The sequence below is a fragment of the Megalops cyprinoides genome, chromosome 9 (assembly GCF_013368585.1).
Source record: "Megalops cyprinoides isolate fMegCyp1 chromosome 9, fMegCyp1.pri, whole genome shotgun sequence".
Taxonomy (NCBI): domain Eukaryota; kingdom Metazoa; phylum Chordata; class Actinopteri; order Elopiformes; family Megalopidae; genus Megalops; species Megalops cyprinoides.
Genome location: NC_050591.1, coordinates 19,246,278 through 19,262,424, shown reverse-complemented (window position 1 = coordinate 19,262,424; position 16,147 = coordinate 19,246,278). Strand labels below are relative to the sequence as shown.

The window sequence follows — 16,147 nt, the reverse complement described above, 5'->3', positions numbered from 1 at the left end:
TGAATGGGGCATCTGCAAACTGTAATTGAGCAAATGATGGTTTCATTTTGTCCCTGGCATTCCCATCTTCAATTGAGCTCCTACACAGGCGGATGTATTCTGTGTAATGACTACGGGACTCTTTGGGCAATAATGAAAATCACCACCCACGGATATGTCCAGACTAACACTTGTGAAACAGGGATGACAGAAATGAACAAAAGCCTTGTCTGACTCATGTCATGTTGCCTCTTGGGAGGTAATATTAACTTTTATTGATGCACCGTGCGGCAGCACTCAGCCCGAGTATGACTGAACCACATGGACATGTGATAACCTCCAAGTTAACCTCATCCTCCTCATCCAGTCAGTTCTGGGTAGTGTTGGGCCAGCTGGGGGAACGTCATGGACTGGAACCTAATGGCAGTGACCCCGAGACTGCTTCAGAGGGCAGGGATATGGCTATGGCAGTGATTCTGATCCTGCATTAGAGGGCAGGGTTATGGCTATGGCAGTGATTCTGATCCTGCATTAGAGGGCAGGGTTATAATGACAGTTACACTGTATCCTTCATAAGAGGGCAAGGATATTGTTCCAGATTAGGCCTGGAGAGAACTGTAGAGGTGCTGAACAGGTAGTCTGGTCACAGCACAACCAAACAGGGCCACACAGGCAGACGCTCCAGCTCAGAAACACACACACAAAGATAGGGAGGCATGCAGGGAGCACGCACACTTACTTTTTGCCACAGAGACTCCCTGGAGGCCAGACTGGAGCAGGCAGCCACAAACCAGCAGTTCCCCAGCTGTCCCTGGTGCAGATCATGGGCACTGATCCCATCCACAAAGAGGTGGGGGTCATCACACAGCTCCTGGGGGAGAGACAGAGAAAGAGAGGGTGAAAAAGTGAGAGAGAGAGAGAGAGAGAGAGAGACAGACAGACACAGAGAGAGAGAGAGAGAGAGAGAGAAAGAGAGACAGAGACAGAGAGAGAGACAGAGACAGAGACAGAGACAGAGACAGAGACAGAGACAGAGAGAGAGAGAGAGAGAGATCTACTGTTAACTTGCCAAGAGCACATACCATTTCAGTTGTATACTCTATAGTGTATGTTCTGAGTGGATATGATAATGGCCCAGAATGTATAATAATATTACAGGTGACTGGTATCTTTAGGTAAGTTCCCCACCATAATCACGGGTGCGTTCAAGTTAAGTGGACATTTACAGTGCTGGCCAAAAGTATTGGCACCCCTGCAATTCTGTCAGATAATGCTCAATTTCTCCCAGAAAATGATTGCAATTACAAAAGTTTTGGTAGTAATATCTTCATTTATTTTGCTTGCAATGAAAAAACACAAAAGACAATGAAAAAAAAATTAAATCAATTATCATTTTACACAAAACTCCAAAAATGGACCGGACAAAAGTATTGGCACCCTCAGCCTAATACTTGGTAGCACAACCTTTGGACAAAATAACTGCGAACAACCGCTTCCGGTATCCATCAATGAGTTTCTTACAATGCTCTGCTGGAATTTTAGACCATTCTTCTTTGGCAAACTGCTCCAGCTCCCTGAGATTTGAAGGGTGCCTTCTCCAAACTGCCATTTTCAGATCTCTCCACAAGTGTTCTATGGGATTCAGGTCTGGACTCATTGCTGGCCACTTTAGAAGTCTCCAGTGCTTTCCCTCAAACCATTTTCTAGTGCTTTTTGAAGTGTGCTTTGGGTCATTGTCCTGCTGGAAGACCCATGACCTCTGAGGGAGACCCAGCTTTCTCACACTGGGCCCTACATTACGCTGCAAAATTTGTTGGTAGTCTTCAGACTTCATAATGCCATGCACACGGTCAAGCAGTCCAGTGCCAGAGGCAGCAAAGCAACCCCAAAACATCAGGGAACCTCCGCCATGTTTGACTGTGGGGACCGTGTTCTTTTCTTTGAAGGCCTCGTTTTTTTTTCCTGTAAACTCTATGTTGATGCCTTTTCCCAAAAAGCTCTACTTTTGTCTCATCTGACCAGAGAACATTCTTCCAAAATGTTTTTGGCTTTCTCAGGTAAGTTTTAGCAAACTCCAGCCTGGCTTTTTTATGTCTCTGGGTCAGAAGTGGAGTCTTCCTGGGTATCCTACCATAGAGTCCCTTTTCATTCAGACACCGACGGATAGTACGGGTTGACACTGTTGTACCCTCGGACTGCAGGACAGCTTGAACTTGTCTGGATGTTAGTCGAGGTTCTTTATCCACCATCCGCACAATCTTTCGTTGAAATCTCTCGTCAATTTTTCTTTTCCGTCCACATCTAGGGAGGTTAGCCACAGTGCCATGGGCTTTAAACCTATTGATGACACTGCGCACGGTAGACACAGGAACATTCAGGTCTTTGGAGATGGACTTGTAGCCTTGAGATTGCCCATGCTTCCTCACAATTTTGCTTCTCAAGTCCTCAGACAGTTCTTTGGTCTTCTTTCTTTTCTCCATACTCAATGTGGTACACACAAGGACACAGGACAGAGGTTGAGTCAACTTTAATCCATTTTAACTGGCTGCAAGTGTGATTTAGTGATTGCCACCACCTGTTATGTGTCACAGGTAAGTAACAGGTGCTGTTAATTACACAAATTAGAGAAGCATCACATGATTTTTCAAAGGGTGCCAATACTTTTGTCTGGCCCATTTTTGGAGTTTTGTGTAAATTGATACTTGATTTGACTTTTTTTTCTTTCTCTTTTGTGTTTTTTTATTGCAAGCAAAATAAATGAAGATATTACTACCAAAACATTTGTAATTGCAATCATTTTCTGGGAGAAATTGAGCATTATCTGACAGAATTGCAGGGGTGCCAATACTTTTGGCCAGCACTGTACTAGGAGACGATACGATAAACACAGAGAAATCTGGGGTGGAGAGATACAGAAACTGAGGGAGTGAGAAGGTAAAGCAAATGGAGGTAAATCACAGTCAAAGGAGAGAGAAATAGAGAGGAAACAGAGAGGTGAGAGAGAGGGCTGGATGGAGTGCCGGGGAGTAAACTGGGGTGCATGGCAGAGACTCATTAATTAGGCCAGCATTCGTAATGATTTTACAGCAGGCAGTGAGGCACATGCACAATAAATCACAAAGCCCTTATAGGTCCTGACAGCTCTGACCAGCACAGGCCTGTGTATTTACCAGCCTATATTACTGGTGCCATGGAGAGAGAGACAGACAGGGAAAGATAAAAGGAGGGAGAGAGAAAGACAGAGGGAGAGAGCACCAAAGCAATAATGCACAGCTACTGCAAGACAAGTCGAGCTATGACACCACTATTAGGGCTTTCCATCATTCTGTTCCCCATAAGAAACAAACAGCTGAATGGAGCCAATCACTTGCAGAGTGTGTGGTATTTGGACACCTTTGCTGTGGACAGAGCTCATTCCTTGTCTCCGCTCATGGTTTTGTCTTTCTCTTTAATGCCACTCAGAGTAAATGTGCTGTGAAATGGGATCTTGCTTTGTTCATTGCCTGTCATGTCACATCAAGGTGCGTCCAAGGGCAGGGAAGGCTGTTGAGAGACAGTTTTTAGTGATAACAGCCTGAAACCTGGCGAACGGGAGCATCTCACTGCTCCGCCCCATCCTGAAAAAAAAATACCATGCACCACCATGATAGCATCCCCTACTCCCAGCCAGGCCAGAGAGTAAGCCCCCCCCCCCCTGCACCCTGAACCATAAAACCTGTTTTATGGAGGAAGTCTAACCACATCCTGGGGAGTGTCTGCTCTAAACACACACTAAGAGTGAGGGGCTGTGTGTATGACTTGGGAAAGGTGGCTGACATCTGCCCCATTCCTCCAACAGCCAGTTAAATATCCTCCTCCAATCTTGTAGGACTTCTCAGAGAGTGAAGCAGAGGGATGCTGGTCACTGTTTACATTCTGATATGGCATAAATCTGGCTGTTTGGATAAGAGGCTCCAGTAACCCCTCTCCTTCATTCCCCCCCTTCTGTGAGCTGTGTCTAAACAGTGACAGGAGCCAATGTGAGGTTGGAGGAGATGGTGGAAGGAGGGGGATCTCAGAGAGAGGGCCTGCTGAACAGATCACATCAGGTCACATCTCATTTTAAGCACCTGTTTATATTATTAATTTATACTCTTCAAATGTTGCTTTAACAGAAATATATACAGTAACTGCCTGCAATGACTGCATGGCGAGGCTCTTTCAGGTTGGGACGAGATGCTAGGTGAACAGTTTTGCTGGCCAAATGTTCATTAGTCCACCATTAGTACATCAGAAAAGATGATGATTTACTATCTGTGTGGGAGAATCTGCAAATGACCTTTGACCCCTGCCCACCTCCTGTCAGACCACAACACAACTGCTGAATGCAGCAAACAACCAGAGGCAGCCAGATGAAACAGAGGGGGTAGTTTTTGGGGAAAGCCTTGGACTTGGACTAGCTCGAACCCTGATGCTAACGGACCCTGGTATTCAGTCTGAAGGCATGTGCTTGCAGGTGAGCCAGCTTAGGGTCCACATCATAGCACCCTGGTTCCAGCTCTACAGTGGAAACACAGTATTAGGGACAGACACCAGCTGAGACTGACAACCTTATGCAACCCAGGTCTAAATTTCACAACCGAAAACCAAACTTAAATTCTGTAAGTGGGATACAACACAAACACAAATATTCCTGCAGCAGGTGAAGGGAGAAGGGTGTATTGCCTTAACTGTGACAGTCTTCTCTTCATGACTCCAGCAATCCTCTACCCAGACAGCTGCAACCACAGGAGAGCTCAACTCAAATTTCCAGACAACTCCCATGAGCACTTAGGAGACTAAAACAGAGACAAATAGGTCTGCCGTTTCCTGGAACGGGAGGGTTCTGCGGAGCTAACACCCACTGTCCCGAGAGGACGCGCTCCACCGGCGTCACTGACTGTGGGCCTGTTCCGGTCTGCCATGGGAACCCCACAGCCCTCCTGCAATGCTTTGCACATGTGGTGATGATGAGCAGCAGCAACGTTTCCGTCTCCCGTCATTGGAAGCTGTACAGTCTGGCCTTCTGGAGCAACTCAATCTTCAAATTCCCCTTTCCTCTCTCTTATCTCCTCCTCTCCTCCTCTTTAAATTTAATTAAATTCACTCCCTCTATGCATATAAACAACCTTCACATACACACAGACACACACACATAAATACACATCTATAATATTCCCTCTTCACTCATTTGGCTCTTTTCCTCCTTCTCTCCCTCCCTACCGTAAGATATACTATGATTAATCCATCACACAGATGTGAAAGTTTGTTATTTTCAGCAGTTTGTACGAATATACTCTGCACAGCGCATTCTTCATGTTCAAGAAAAGGCCAGTTAAATGTCATTAAGTCTCTCACCCCCTCCCCTTTCTCCCTCTCTTAGTCTCCTCCCTCTCGGTTCAGAAAACCACACTGGCCTTTTGTTGTGGAGAAACCCATGCAAATGCTGTGCGTAAGCGCGATTACACGGTGCTGGCCTTGTGAGGCTGCTTTCATTGCTCCCACTGCGTTCTCTGCGCGGAAAAAGGGGCAGCTGGGAAACCTGAACAGCAAGGGTGCTGCAGGAACTGCACACGGCCATTCATTCCCAGCAACAGCCACTAAAGAGACAACCGCTGTTTCCGCCAGCAGGCTTGGGGAGACCGTATGGCCCATGGGCTTGTCACATGGGCTTCTCTTACGGTCTCTTTATGGTATAAAACCCAGTGTTTCTGCCCAGCTTTGTAAATGACTGTACCTATTAACCTTGAGAGACTACCTCATTATCGTTCCACCATTCAGCTCATTTTAATCATGCATGTATTGATTTCAGTGACACCCCCTTTGCATAGAAATTTACAGCGTATTGGTAGACACACAAGCACAGTATGGTACAAACCACTGGATTTATGGCTTTCAGTACATCACATTGTGAGCTGGTATGCAATGACTAACATACTTTGTAGTTTCCAACAATGTAGCTCATACTTCTATTGGGGATGAGGCCAGGTGGGTGGTTAGTGGGAAATGGGCCAGGGTGAATGACTTGGTCTTCTGCCCAATAAGGGGTCACATAAGAGAATAAACTGGTCTTTGTGAGGGGGCAATGGAAGAAGGGAAGGAGAGAATGATGACCAGAGGTATGGTAGTCTTGCATACCATCTGCGTGCTAAACCTGCCTCATTCATCCAGCTTTACATACATCTGGTGACAACTGTGTGCTTAACTGAGTGTGCATGACCGCCCATTATTGCAGGGAGGCGCATTGTTTGTGAGCCACTTGTTCCTTATTTTTCCAACCAATCATGATTAATGGGAGGGTGTGGCTTCACTGCTTGTGGCGCAACACGCAATGAAGCCACTGTGTCTGATTCGCAAGAGCCCAAGTATCTGAACAGACTGCTTCACTAAAAGGACAAAAATACTGCTCTGAATGTCAGCTTTTTACCAATGCAACTAATGCATGGAAATGCATTACGGCAGACACCGTATTACATTACATTACATTACATTATCAGCATTTAGCAGACGCTATTATCCAGAGCGACTTCCATAGGTTACAGTTTTTACACTTAATTCATTTACACAGCTGGATATTTACTGAGGCAACTCTAGGTTAAGTACCTTGCCTAAGGGTACAGCAGCAGTACCTCGGCGAGGGATCGAACCAACAACCTTTTTGGTTACAAGCCCTGTTTTGGATCCTCAGGATGGTGTTGATCTGCAGGCAACTAAGCAGACAGTTAACAGGCAAACCAAAAGAAACAGCGTTTAGATCTATGTCTGCAGGCTAATTGAACTGTCAATAAAAAAACCTAAACTTTAATTAGAAACAACTATTTTGTACTGATTAAGCAGCTGAGTCACCTGCTGCCTTTGAGTGTTTGGTCTTTGTAAATACATTACCTCACTTTAGAGCTCTTATCTGATGTATCTTCTAGTGTCACAGACCAAGGTAAAGGGGGAAATGAGTATTTGGAACATTACTGTCATTGAGGGTGTGGCAAACCACAACACTGAAATGGCTGGTTTTAATGGCCTGCCCAGAGCTGGCCCTGTCTCACCTCGGATATGTACCTTAGGTGTCTCCCAGTCACCAGACCAGTTAGACTTCTTTAATTCTTAGAAAAACAGCGTCAATACATGTGCTGTCATAACAGATTTATGCTATCTAACGTATGACCCACTCTAAAGAATGCAACACTGTTTGCGCAACAGGTGTCATAGAACAAGGACCAGCAGAATGAAAAACAGCTTCTTTGCTAAAGCAATAAATGCTTTAACTCACACAAAACTGTCCTGATCACAAAGACACATAGTATTTATTTATTTAGATACATATTCAAATTATTTATGTATTTTTATCATTCATTACGTTATTATTGGTTATTTATTTTTCTACTGAGCTTTTACTGGGTGAATGAGTTTTAAGTGAAGTATTTATTGAGTGAATGTGTTTTACTGTGTGTTTTATGGATGCACCTTACGAGAGCAGCACTGCAATTTCGTTGTATTTTAAACACAATGACAATAAAGGCATTCTGTATTCTGTCTTCTGTATTGCTGTAGTCATGTTTGCTGAAGCCACTGCACAATACCGAGGTAATTCTGTCATGCCTGTTGCATTGTTGTCCTACCCATTTAGTTACTCAGATGTTATCAGATCTGAGGGGTTCAAATAGTGCTCTCACTACCCGCTCTCATAAGACAGTCAGCAAATTCAGCAAAAGAAGGGTGCTAAACTGTTACCAGAGTTCTAAGTTGTTAAGTTAGCTCTTTTTCCTGGTTTAAAATAAAGCCATGTACCATTACAATGCTGTTTATCCACATCAGCCCAGCTTTTGCCACACAACATTCTCCCTGATTGCTCAACTTTGTCTGATTACCGTCATTTCACTTTGTGTCTTCTACAATTCTACTGTTTCTATGATTCATCAGCAGTCTCATAGACAAACTCACATACGTGCCCCTAATTGGCTTGCCTTACTCAGTTCTAGCAGGGACACAGAATGCAGAAATCACAGCTCTTATAAACCAGCTCTCCCAGGCAAACTTTGATTTGGATGCTGGTTTGGATCTATAACCTGTTCTTCTGCATGTGCGGACATGAGAGACAGATAATCTAATAATTAATTTTCATTTTTAATATCTTTATTGCTAATGATAAAACAGTGCCACCATCTAATAGCTGGACAAGCTACATCCTCCTGACCTTGTGAACACTGTGTTTGCTGTGAATTCTTGCCAAGTCAAAAGGTGTCATGGGGAGAATGTGAGAACTGCACAACAGCTGGGGGGGGGGGGGGGGGGGGCAACAACGACGACTTCCTCTGCCTCAGTGAACAGCTCAACTTGTGTGCAATTTATACCATCAAGGCACTAAAATATGTACATTATTTGATCATTAAATCTGATTGTTTTAATAAATACAATACTTAGTGACAAAGGAAAGATGGGTCAGAGATAGTGACAGAGAAATCGGTTGAGAGAAATTATAAGTTTAAAGGCAGGAGCCTCCTCTGTTTCAAGCTAATGAGCTGCCACTGATCAGAGGACAGTCTGAAAAACGACTACCATCCCCCATCCCCAAACTCATATACACTCTGGTATGTACTGTAATTACACACAAATGAACTGCATAATCTAGCAGGAACTTACCTAGCTGCTACACAATATCTGTTTACTGTTTCACAACACTTAGACTTAACTACACTGTTGTAAGTGTTGCATTGGTATATTGCCACATAGTATAATGTGTGGGCAAGTCTTTCCCATCATTCCAGGATGGCTATTGTTTTATTGAAGAATCAAGGGAGTGCATTTCAAATTGACTCTCCTGAGAACGCTCTGCTTACTTTGAGGGGTGGTGGGTGGGGGTGTGTTGTCACCAAAGCAGTCCCAGAAGGTGCCTTTCACAGTTTCCCTCCCTCTCTCTCTCTCTCTCCCCTCTTCTACGCTTCCTAAATACTCAATTACTCCCGGGACGAATGTCTGTCACAGCGTTCAGCCACCCATGATCCGTGCATGTTAGAATCATTTTGCTCTTAATTGCGGGTGCTGAGGGAATATCTGATGCCATATAAGTTTTATTCTGGGACTCTGTGTCTACCTTAATAAAAAAAAGTTTCAGTGAAATATACTGAAGTATTTCACCTGGAAATTTAATAACCACATCAAATGTATGTTTCATTGAATATAGATAATTTCTATATTCAAAATGAGAGATGGCAAATAAATATAAAATATATATATTATATTATATATTATATATATTATAATATATATATATATAATATAAAAATAACCATACTATTCAGTACTGACACAAAGTCATATTTGTGAATATTATCATATACAGTATAATAGTTAAAATCTGGTGTCAGCAAAGAGCTCTTGAATACCTGAAGACATTAAAAAATGCCTGCCTTTTGGACCCCCCAGAGACAGCAGTATCCCAGCTGACACAAGTTTTCACACATACAACCTTGAATCAATGTTATCATATTGATGCAATGCTACACTGACGCTGTGACAATGTTACATGTTAACTGGGGTATGGAACCCATGACCTATTGACCAGAGCCCTCTGGGGCTCTGCTGACATTGATCAATTAGTTTCTAATATGAGCAGAGTCCCAAACTCACTTTGACAGCCATTACAGTTCTCTGAGGCTGTCTGTCTGACTTCCTCTCTCTGACACGGACAGCTCTCTCACATGGTTCTTTTTGGAGATAAGAGGAACCAAAAAAGAAGTAAGAAAAAAAAGCAATTAGCTGCCTAACGCAGGGGAAAAGACCAGATTCCTGATATCAGCACTTTGTCTGGGTGAGACTACTTCCTCAAGGCAGATGGATAAAAACTAAACAAAAGGAAAACAGAACGAAAACAATTTGGATAAGGGAAGATACAAAGTGTGCTTTTAATGGATATCACTCAATCAACACTTTACATCACGTTCTAAGAAACACATGCTGGTAGATTCAAGATTCACTGGCTATAATTAAAGATACAACATCTTTGTACCTAATGGGTGTCTTTTTAGACATCACTCTGGAAGGAAATTAGTAACTGCTTGGCCCTACGGAGCACTGATCTGAAATCAGCGGACGAGAGAGGCCAAGTGATGGGAAGAACACACAGAAAATGCTAGGGGGAAAGCGGGAGCCAGTACACTCTGCTGTGACCCAAATAGCACTGCCCTTGGTTCCAAAACTGCTCTTCCACTTCCATTTTGATTTGTGTAGAAAAAGTGTAAAGTATAAACACTTTGTAGGCATGCTGTAATATTTTTGGGTAGGTTGTTTTAAATAAAAAGAATCTCATGTATCTGGTTTAAAGTGAGAAGCAGAAGCAAACTCCTCTACTCCTGTGAGGTTGCTCAGGTTACCATAATTACATCCACATGTGCCCTGAATGGAGGGCAGGACTGTGTGTACTGTATGTGTGTGTGTGTCCGTCCGTATGTGGTGTGGTGGAAGAGGGTATATGTGTGCAAATGTGCATGGTTGTGTCTGTGTATGTTTCAATTTGTGTGTGGTAGTGGAAAGTCTGTGTGTGTGTGTGTGTGTGTGTGTGTGTGTGTGTGTGTGTGTGTGTGTGTGTGTGTGCATGTGTGTGCACGCATGTGTAGATGAGTACTGGGGAGGGGGAACAAGCACAAGCCCAGTGGAATTCTGCTGACCTCAGGGGAATGGTCATGTGATATGGGGGACAGATACCTCTATGTGTATCTGCGTCACAAATGCTTTATCAGAACTTCGGTCTACTTCCAAATGAGTCCATTGCACCATAGGCCTCACACATTACAGTGGTGCACTACTGACTTTGAGCAACATTTTCATGTAAATAGTGCACTACTTACTTTGAGCATTATTTTCAGCTGAGTCATGCACTGTAGACTTCCAGCCTTATTTTAACTTGACACCTGCTGATGTTCAGGGCATCACTGCAGCAGAAGTCAGAACCCCATGTAGCTCTGGGAAAAGTGGGGTTCTATTGCATGTCACTGTTCTGAGTAGAAGTGGAAGTCAGGCAGGTTCAGAGGCTGACAGAAAAAGCCCTGGTGGCTGGATGCAATTTCTCTTTCAAGATCCATGCCGTTTCCCATATACGCACCAGGGTTTATCTATTGGATATTTCCATCAAAGTCTGAAACAGATCTAATCACAGGTCTCGGAGATTTGTTATTCTGTGAGCGACTTATGTACTTGGCTGGTGCCCTTGTGAGAACACACTCCACATTTTCTGAGAGGCAGTGGGAAAGGGGGCAGGATGGCCCCCTGACTCAAGAGACCAGCCATGTGCCAATCCCAGCTGAAAATTCACCTCAACCACAATTCCTAAAAGAGGCACAGAAGCAAAGGGATTGTCGTGGCAACCCCCCTCAAGACCATCCTATTACCCAGCATCCCTACTGCTTTAATTATTAATTATTCATTAAAAAATCTGTGGCAACTCATTTCCTTAATGATGTTTTATATATTTAACTGGATATATATTACATTAGTGTATATTTATACTATACATATTATATTTATTTTACTTTTTTCTTTTTACTTCTTACACCTTTCTATCAAATATTAAAGCTATGACATGTATCATTTTACAAGACAGTCTTAAATTCCTTTATGCCTGCATGTGCTCTGTCTAAACAAATGGATGAAGAATGCATTCTATGATCGGTAAGTTACATATTTGTTCAAAGCTTAAACTGTAGCCCCAAACGGGACTTCCATTGATTGCTACAATACTGTGTCTTGGCTCGTAGAGGATGCCAATCATTCCAATAAGTTCCAGTTTCAGCTTATCAAATTTCAGCTTGTTTGTCTTTTGATGAATGTATCACACCACTACAGTTTCAACAAGTAGCTCTCCATATAAAATGTACCATGAAGCATTTAAAGGTTAAACATTAAAATTCCAAATCTCACAAAACAGGGAGTCTTGGTTATGGTTAGCCCATAATCCTGTGTCAAGAGGCTGCTGATGTACAAGTATAGCCCCTGAACAAACCACATTACCCCTTAACCGCAACTATCTGGTTTACTGCTCAATGACAAGCAAAGATGCAGTGGGTACCATATTTAAAGTCTATGGTACAAGTTGGCTTGGGGTGGACCCCCCAGTCATCCTGCTTTGCTGAGATTATCCATAAAGCCACAGTACCTGTTAGTCTGTAAAGTGTGTGTGTCTGAAAAGAAAGCACCATTTTGTCAGACTTCAATGCAATCCCTGTAAATAACAAAGTAGTATTTGTTTTACTCACCTACCATAGACAAATTATATGGATTTAGTTTGTTGTTTCTATTTAAAAGTTGTTTTCTGTTCAAAAGTACACCGTATAATGTAATCTCCTGCCACGTCCTCAATTGTGGTATCTAAATCCTTTGCCTTGACCTTTTCAGACCCCCAAACACATTTCTTGCATCAGGGGAAACGCTGAAATCCAAACACTGGAAAACACCAGTCAAACACAATAACTAATTCTTAAAGGGTGCCAAGGGTGGAAAGCTGATCTCTTATTGTTGATTTATAAGCTCTTCCAGTACTAGCCGATAAATACTTCCAATGTGTTTAAAGAAACCATTTCCCTGTTTTTTTTTTTCCTCGCAAAAAAATACCACTGACGCCCCTTTAATCTCAGCCACAACAAGACTTAGTAATGGACAAATTCCAAATGAGCCCACTTGAGAGCAGAGGGGTCCCAGTCCAAAAGCAAGCCAGAGAAGATTACCAAACTAGTCCCATACCTCAGTACCTGCCTGCCCACAGCATTTGCATTTTACCGTCTGATGCTCATGACTATCACCTTCTCTCTGATCTAGCAGCTATTTCACTGCAGTGCTGTGGGGGAAAGAGATAGAGAGAGAAAAAGAGAGAGGGAAAGAGAGAGACAGAAGGAGAAAGAGAGGGAGAGAGAGAGAGCAAAAAGTGAGCAAAAGATAGTGCCTCATAAAGAAGTCTAATTTATGACCCTTATGCAGAATGACAGAGGGCTATTTGGCCACAAAGGCCAGAGAGCCTCTTTACTGACTGTACCTCCTTCAATCTCAGAAAGCTATTACTTAAAACGAAAAGCCAGCGACATTAAAGCCATTATAAAGACTTAATTGAGTTTTCATTAAGGCTGATAGAAAAGCTATTTAAGACGCAAAAAAAAGAGATAACATATGCTCACGAAAGAAAATGTCCAACTTCCGAGGTCCAATTCTGCACACATCAATCCCCCTCACAGAGGAAAAGGAAGGTAATTGTGAGTTTTTCCCCTCCATATCCAAACTCAGTACTTGCCAGCCTTGTTTTCCGGCCACTCTCTCATCCACTGTATTTGTCTCTCAGTTCCAGCTGATGCAACAGTGGCAATCTCTGACACTTAGACTTAGGGCACTTGCAACTGTGACCTGAGGGTTGAGGGTTTAGATTCTAGTTGCAAGGCTGCCCCATGGACATGGGGCGGTATATACTTCAGGTGATTTAAAAACAGGTTCCACTGAGCATAAGACCCTTTGTAGAGATGAGGAGAATTCAGCAGCTCAGGGACCTCCAATGCAGAAGCATTAGCTGAAAAGGTGTGACCCAGAGGGCCCTTTCCGAGCTCTTGGAATGCCTCCCTTTGTGGGTCACAGCATTCCACAAGGACGAGGTGCTCAGTGCCCGTCACAGCGATGTGTGTTATGGCGAATGGAACCCCCTCCATGTACTTCTATCTCTGAGGTCATTTAGTGAAGAGAGACAGAGATATGCGCTGGGCCACCATCACTATGTTTCCTGCACAAGCTGTGGTGCTACTAGAGGGTGGAATGTTGTAGGTTCAAGCCCAGATGGGGCAACTGCTGTTGTATGACTAAACAAGGTGTTTAATCTGAATTGTTTCAGGAGGTGTCTAGCTATACTCGGGGATCATCAAAAAAAAAGTGAGCTTCCGAGCTTTACAAATGCTCTTGGATGTCTCCCACGTAAATAAATGGTAATAAATGACTATAGCCTTGGCTGTGCTCAGGTCTTTCTGAGTTCACTGTCTCAGCATGGGAGCACACTTTACATAATAAAGGTTTAGGTCAGACTGGTCCAATAGATCGGTCTCCCTCTCCATGACATTTATCTGTTTGTCCAACCGCTTCTTCTCATTTTCCCCTTGAATAATTGCTATTAATGCTTGGCACTACCACCTGTGTCCTGAGCCCCCCCCCCCCCCCCCCCTTACCTCTCTCCCCAAGCATCATTATGCAAAACTCTTATATGGTGGGTAGAAAAATCGCTGACACTCGCTGTATCACGATGGAAATGAAAGGAGACATTCTGTCTGACCCAGTTATTAAAAAAAAAAATGACACAATCAATGATTTATTGCGCTGGTCGCCGGATACAGCTTTAAACTGGAACTCCTCTGCTAAGCTAATTGACGGTGCTGTGTTTCTGATGCTGTAATAGCTGCCCTTTAGTAAATGTACTGCTCTGAGAATGTAAATAGGTTACTAAAACACATGCAATTAGTAGCGTGAGACACAACAACTGACAAAGCAACACAGCGTTACAAAAAGCGTAAAATCTATTATTCTAAAACATCAAAGAAAAATTATAATTAACAACAACTGACTATCTTTGCCTTCTGTGACCTAAGTGTTGCACTTAAGTGTTAGTATTGCAGGACTAACAAGACTAAACTCACCTTAGGCCTCTTCCAGTGCACCCTGCCAATTCTGTTACCGTGGTAGAAGAGGGACTCGTCGACGGTGGGGAAGAGGGGGTCCTCGAACAGCGTCCTGTTCTGCAAGCACTGTTTCTTCAGAGACGAGTAGTGCTGGTTCTCATAGGCCTTCACTGAGGAAAACATGCTGCAGCCTGTAATTACAACACAAATTCCAAAGGGGGCAATGTGAGAAACAAATCAGAGAAGGATACTGGCCTTAAACAGCAAATGTTATATGGGAAACTGGGTCAATCTCCGTTTTCACCTCATTCTTTTGTGGGAAGTGTCAATGTTCTGATAAATGCAATACTTCATTACAGCTATAATTTTGTTTTATTTGTTTTAAACAAGCTTTAAACAAGACTGTAATTCTGCTGCAGTACAGGGTTTGTGTTTTTGGAATCTTAGCATGTTTCATGTTTCCCTGACCTCATAATTCCAGCACTTTTGAAGTTTTATGAGCACAAAATAAAACCTCCCAGGGAAATTTAAAAATCTCATAATCATGGGATCACTGGTCACACAGTATGACCCAAAGCAACCAACCAGGCAAACAAAGAAATAAATAAAAGAAACTCAAACAGAACTTTAGAAGATATAGTATTAGGAAAGCTCTTACTGGACCATCAGTATGTGATTCAGGTCCTAGCGGCAGACAGAGTGTCTGGCAGCACTTACCGGCTCATTCACAAACAGAATACCAAAAACGGCGTGTACCCTACAGCTTCATTCTACTTTATTTCATTTTTATGGATTTACTGTTGCAGATTTGTTGGCATGCTGACAGTAACCTTGGAAACTGACACCACTGGAAAATTAGAGAGGGTTAATTATCGTAAGAATTCCCATAACTTCTCCAGCAAAACAGATGAGTTTGCCCTCATTTCATCTCAAAAAAGCACATAACCTCAGGCAAGCCCTGTTTAATGTCCATATAACACTGGCTACATCATTCAAAAGTTCTTAATAGAGAGTGCTTTAAAATATGCAGTAATTGTTTTGTTTGAGCCAGCTGGAAACGCTGGGGAAACTCAGAGGGAATCTGCTTGTGTACTCCCTTCCTTCAGGCCCTGTTTGTGGTGACACCCATCATTGGAGGCTTGCCTAATGAGAGGCACGCAAAAGAAATATATCACTGCATGTTTTTCACATCCCTTGATCTGGCCTGAGTTCAGAGAAAGCATGTGTGGTGACTCGCAAAATAGGACTTCCTGTTTTTTTTTTCCTCAAACCTAATAAACACTAGTTAAAGATGGAGCATCGTGCCTAAAGCATATGTCAACAAACCACTCACTCCCACATTTGGTTTAGGTTCCTTGAAGATCAACAACAAATAACCACTCCCTGAGTAGATTTGCAGATTAATTGAAATTGACACTAGAATTTCCAATCTCTACACACATTGATCCTCTCATTAATATCCAGTGAGAAGGCAAGAAGTTTGTTGTTATTTGTCGGTGGCAACGGAGCTGGGTTGTCAA

At 43.0% G+C, this 16,147-nt stretch overlaps 1 protein-coding gene across 1 annotated transcript in view; it reads right to left on the bottom strand.

The window, feature by feature from the left end:
- Positions 1–16,147, bottom strand: part of capn5a (calpain 5a) — a 41,734-nt gene that overhangs the window by 19,278 nt on the left and 6,309 nt on the right. Inside the window, exons 2-3 of the mRNA XM_036536398.1 lie at positions 14,646–14,818; positions 719–850 (exon numbers count right to left, since the gene is read on the bottom strand). Of these exons, the coding sequence (XP_036392291.1) occupies positions 719–850; positions 14,646–14,810 (297 nt within the window). The 5' untranslated portion in view covers positions 14,811–14,818. The remainder of the gene's footprint in view (positions 1–718; positions 851–14,645; positions 14,819–16,147) is intronic.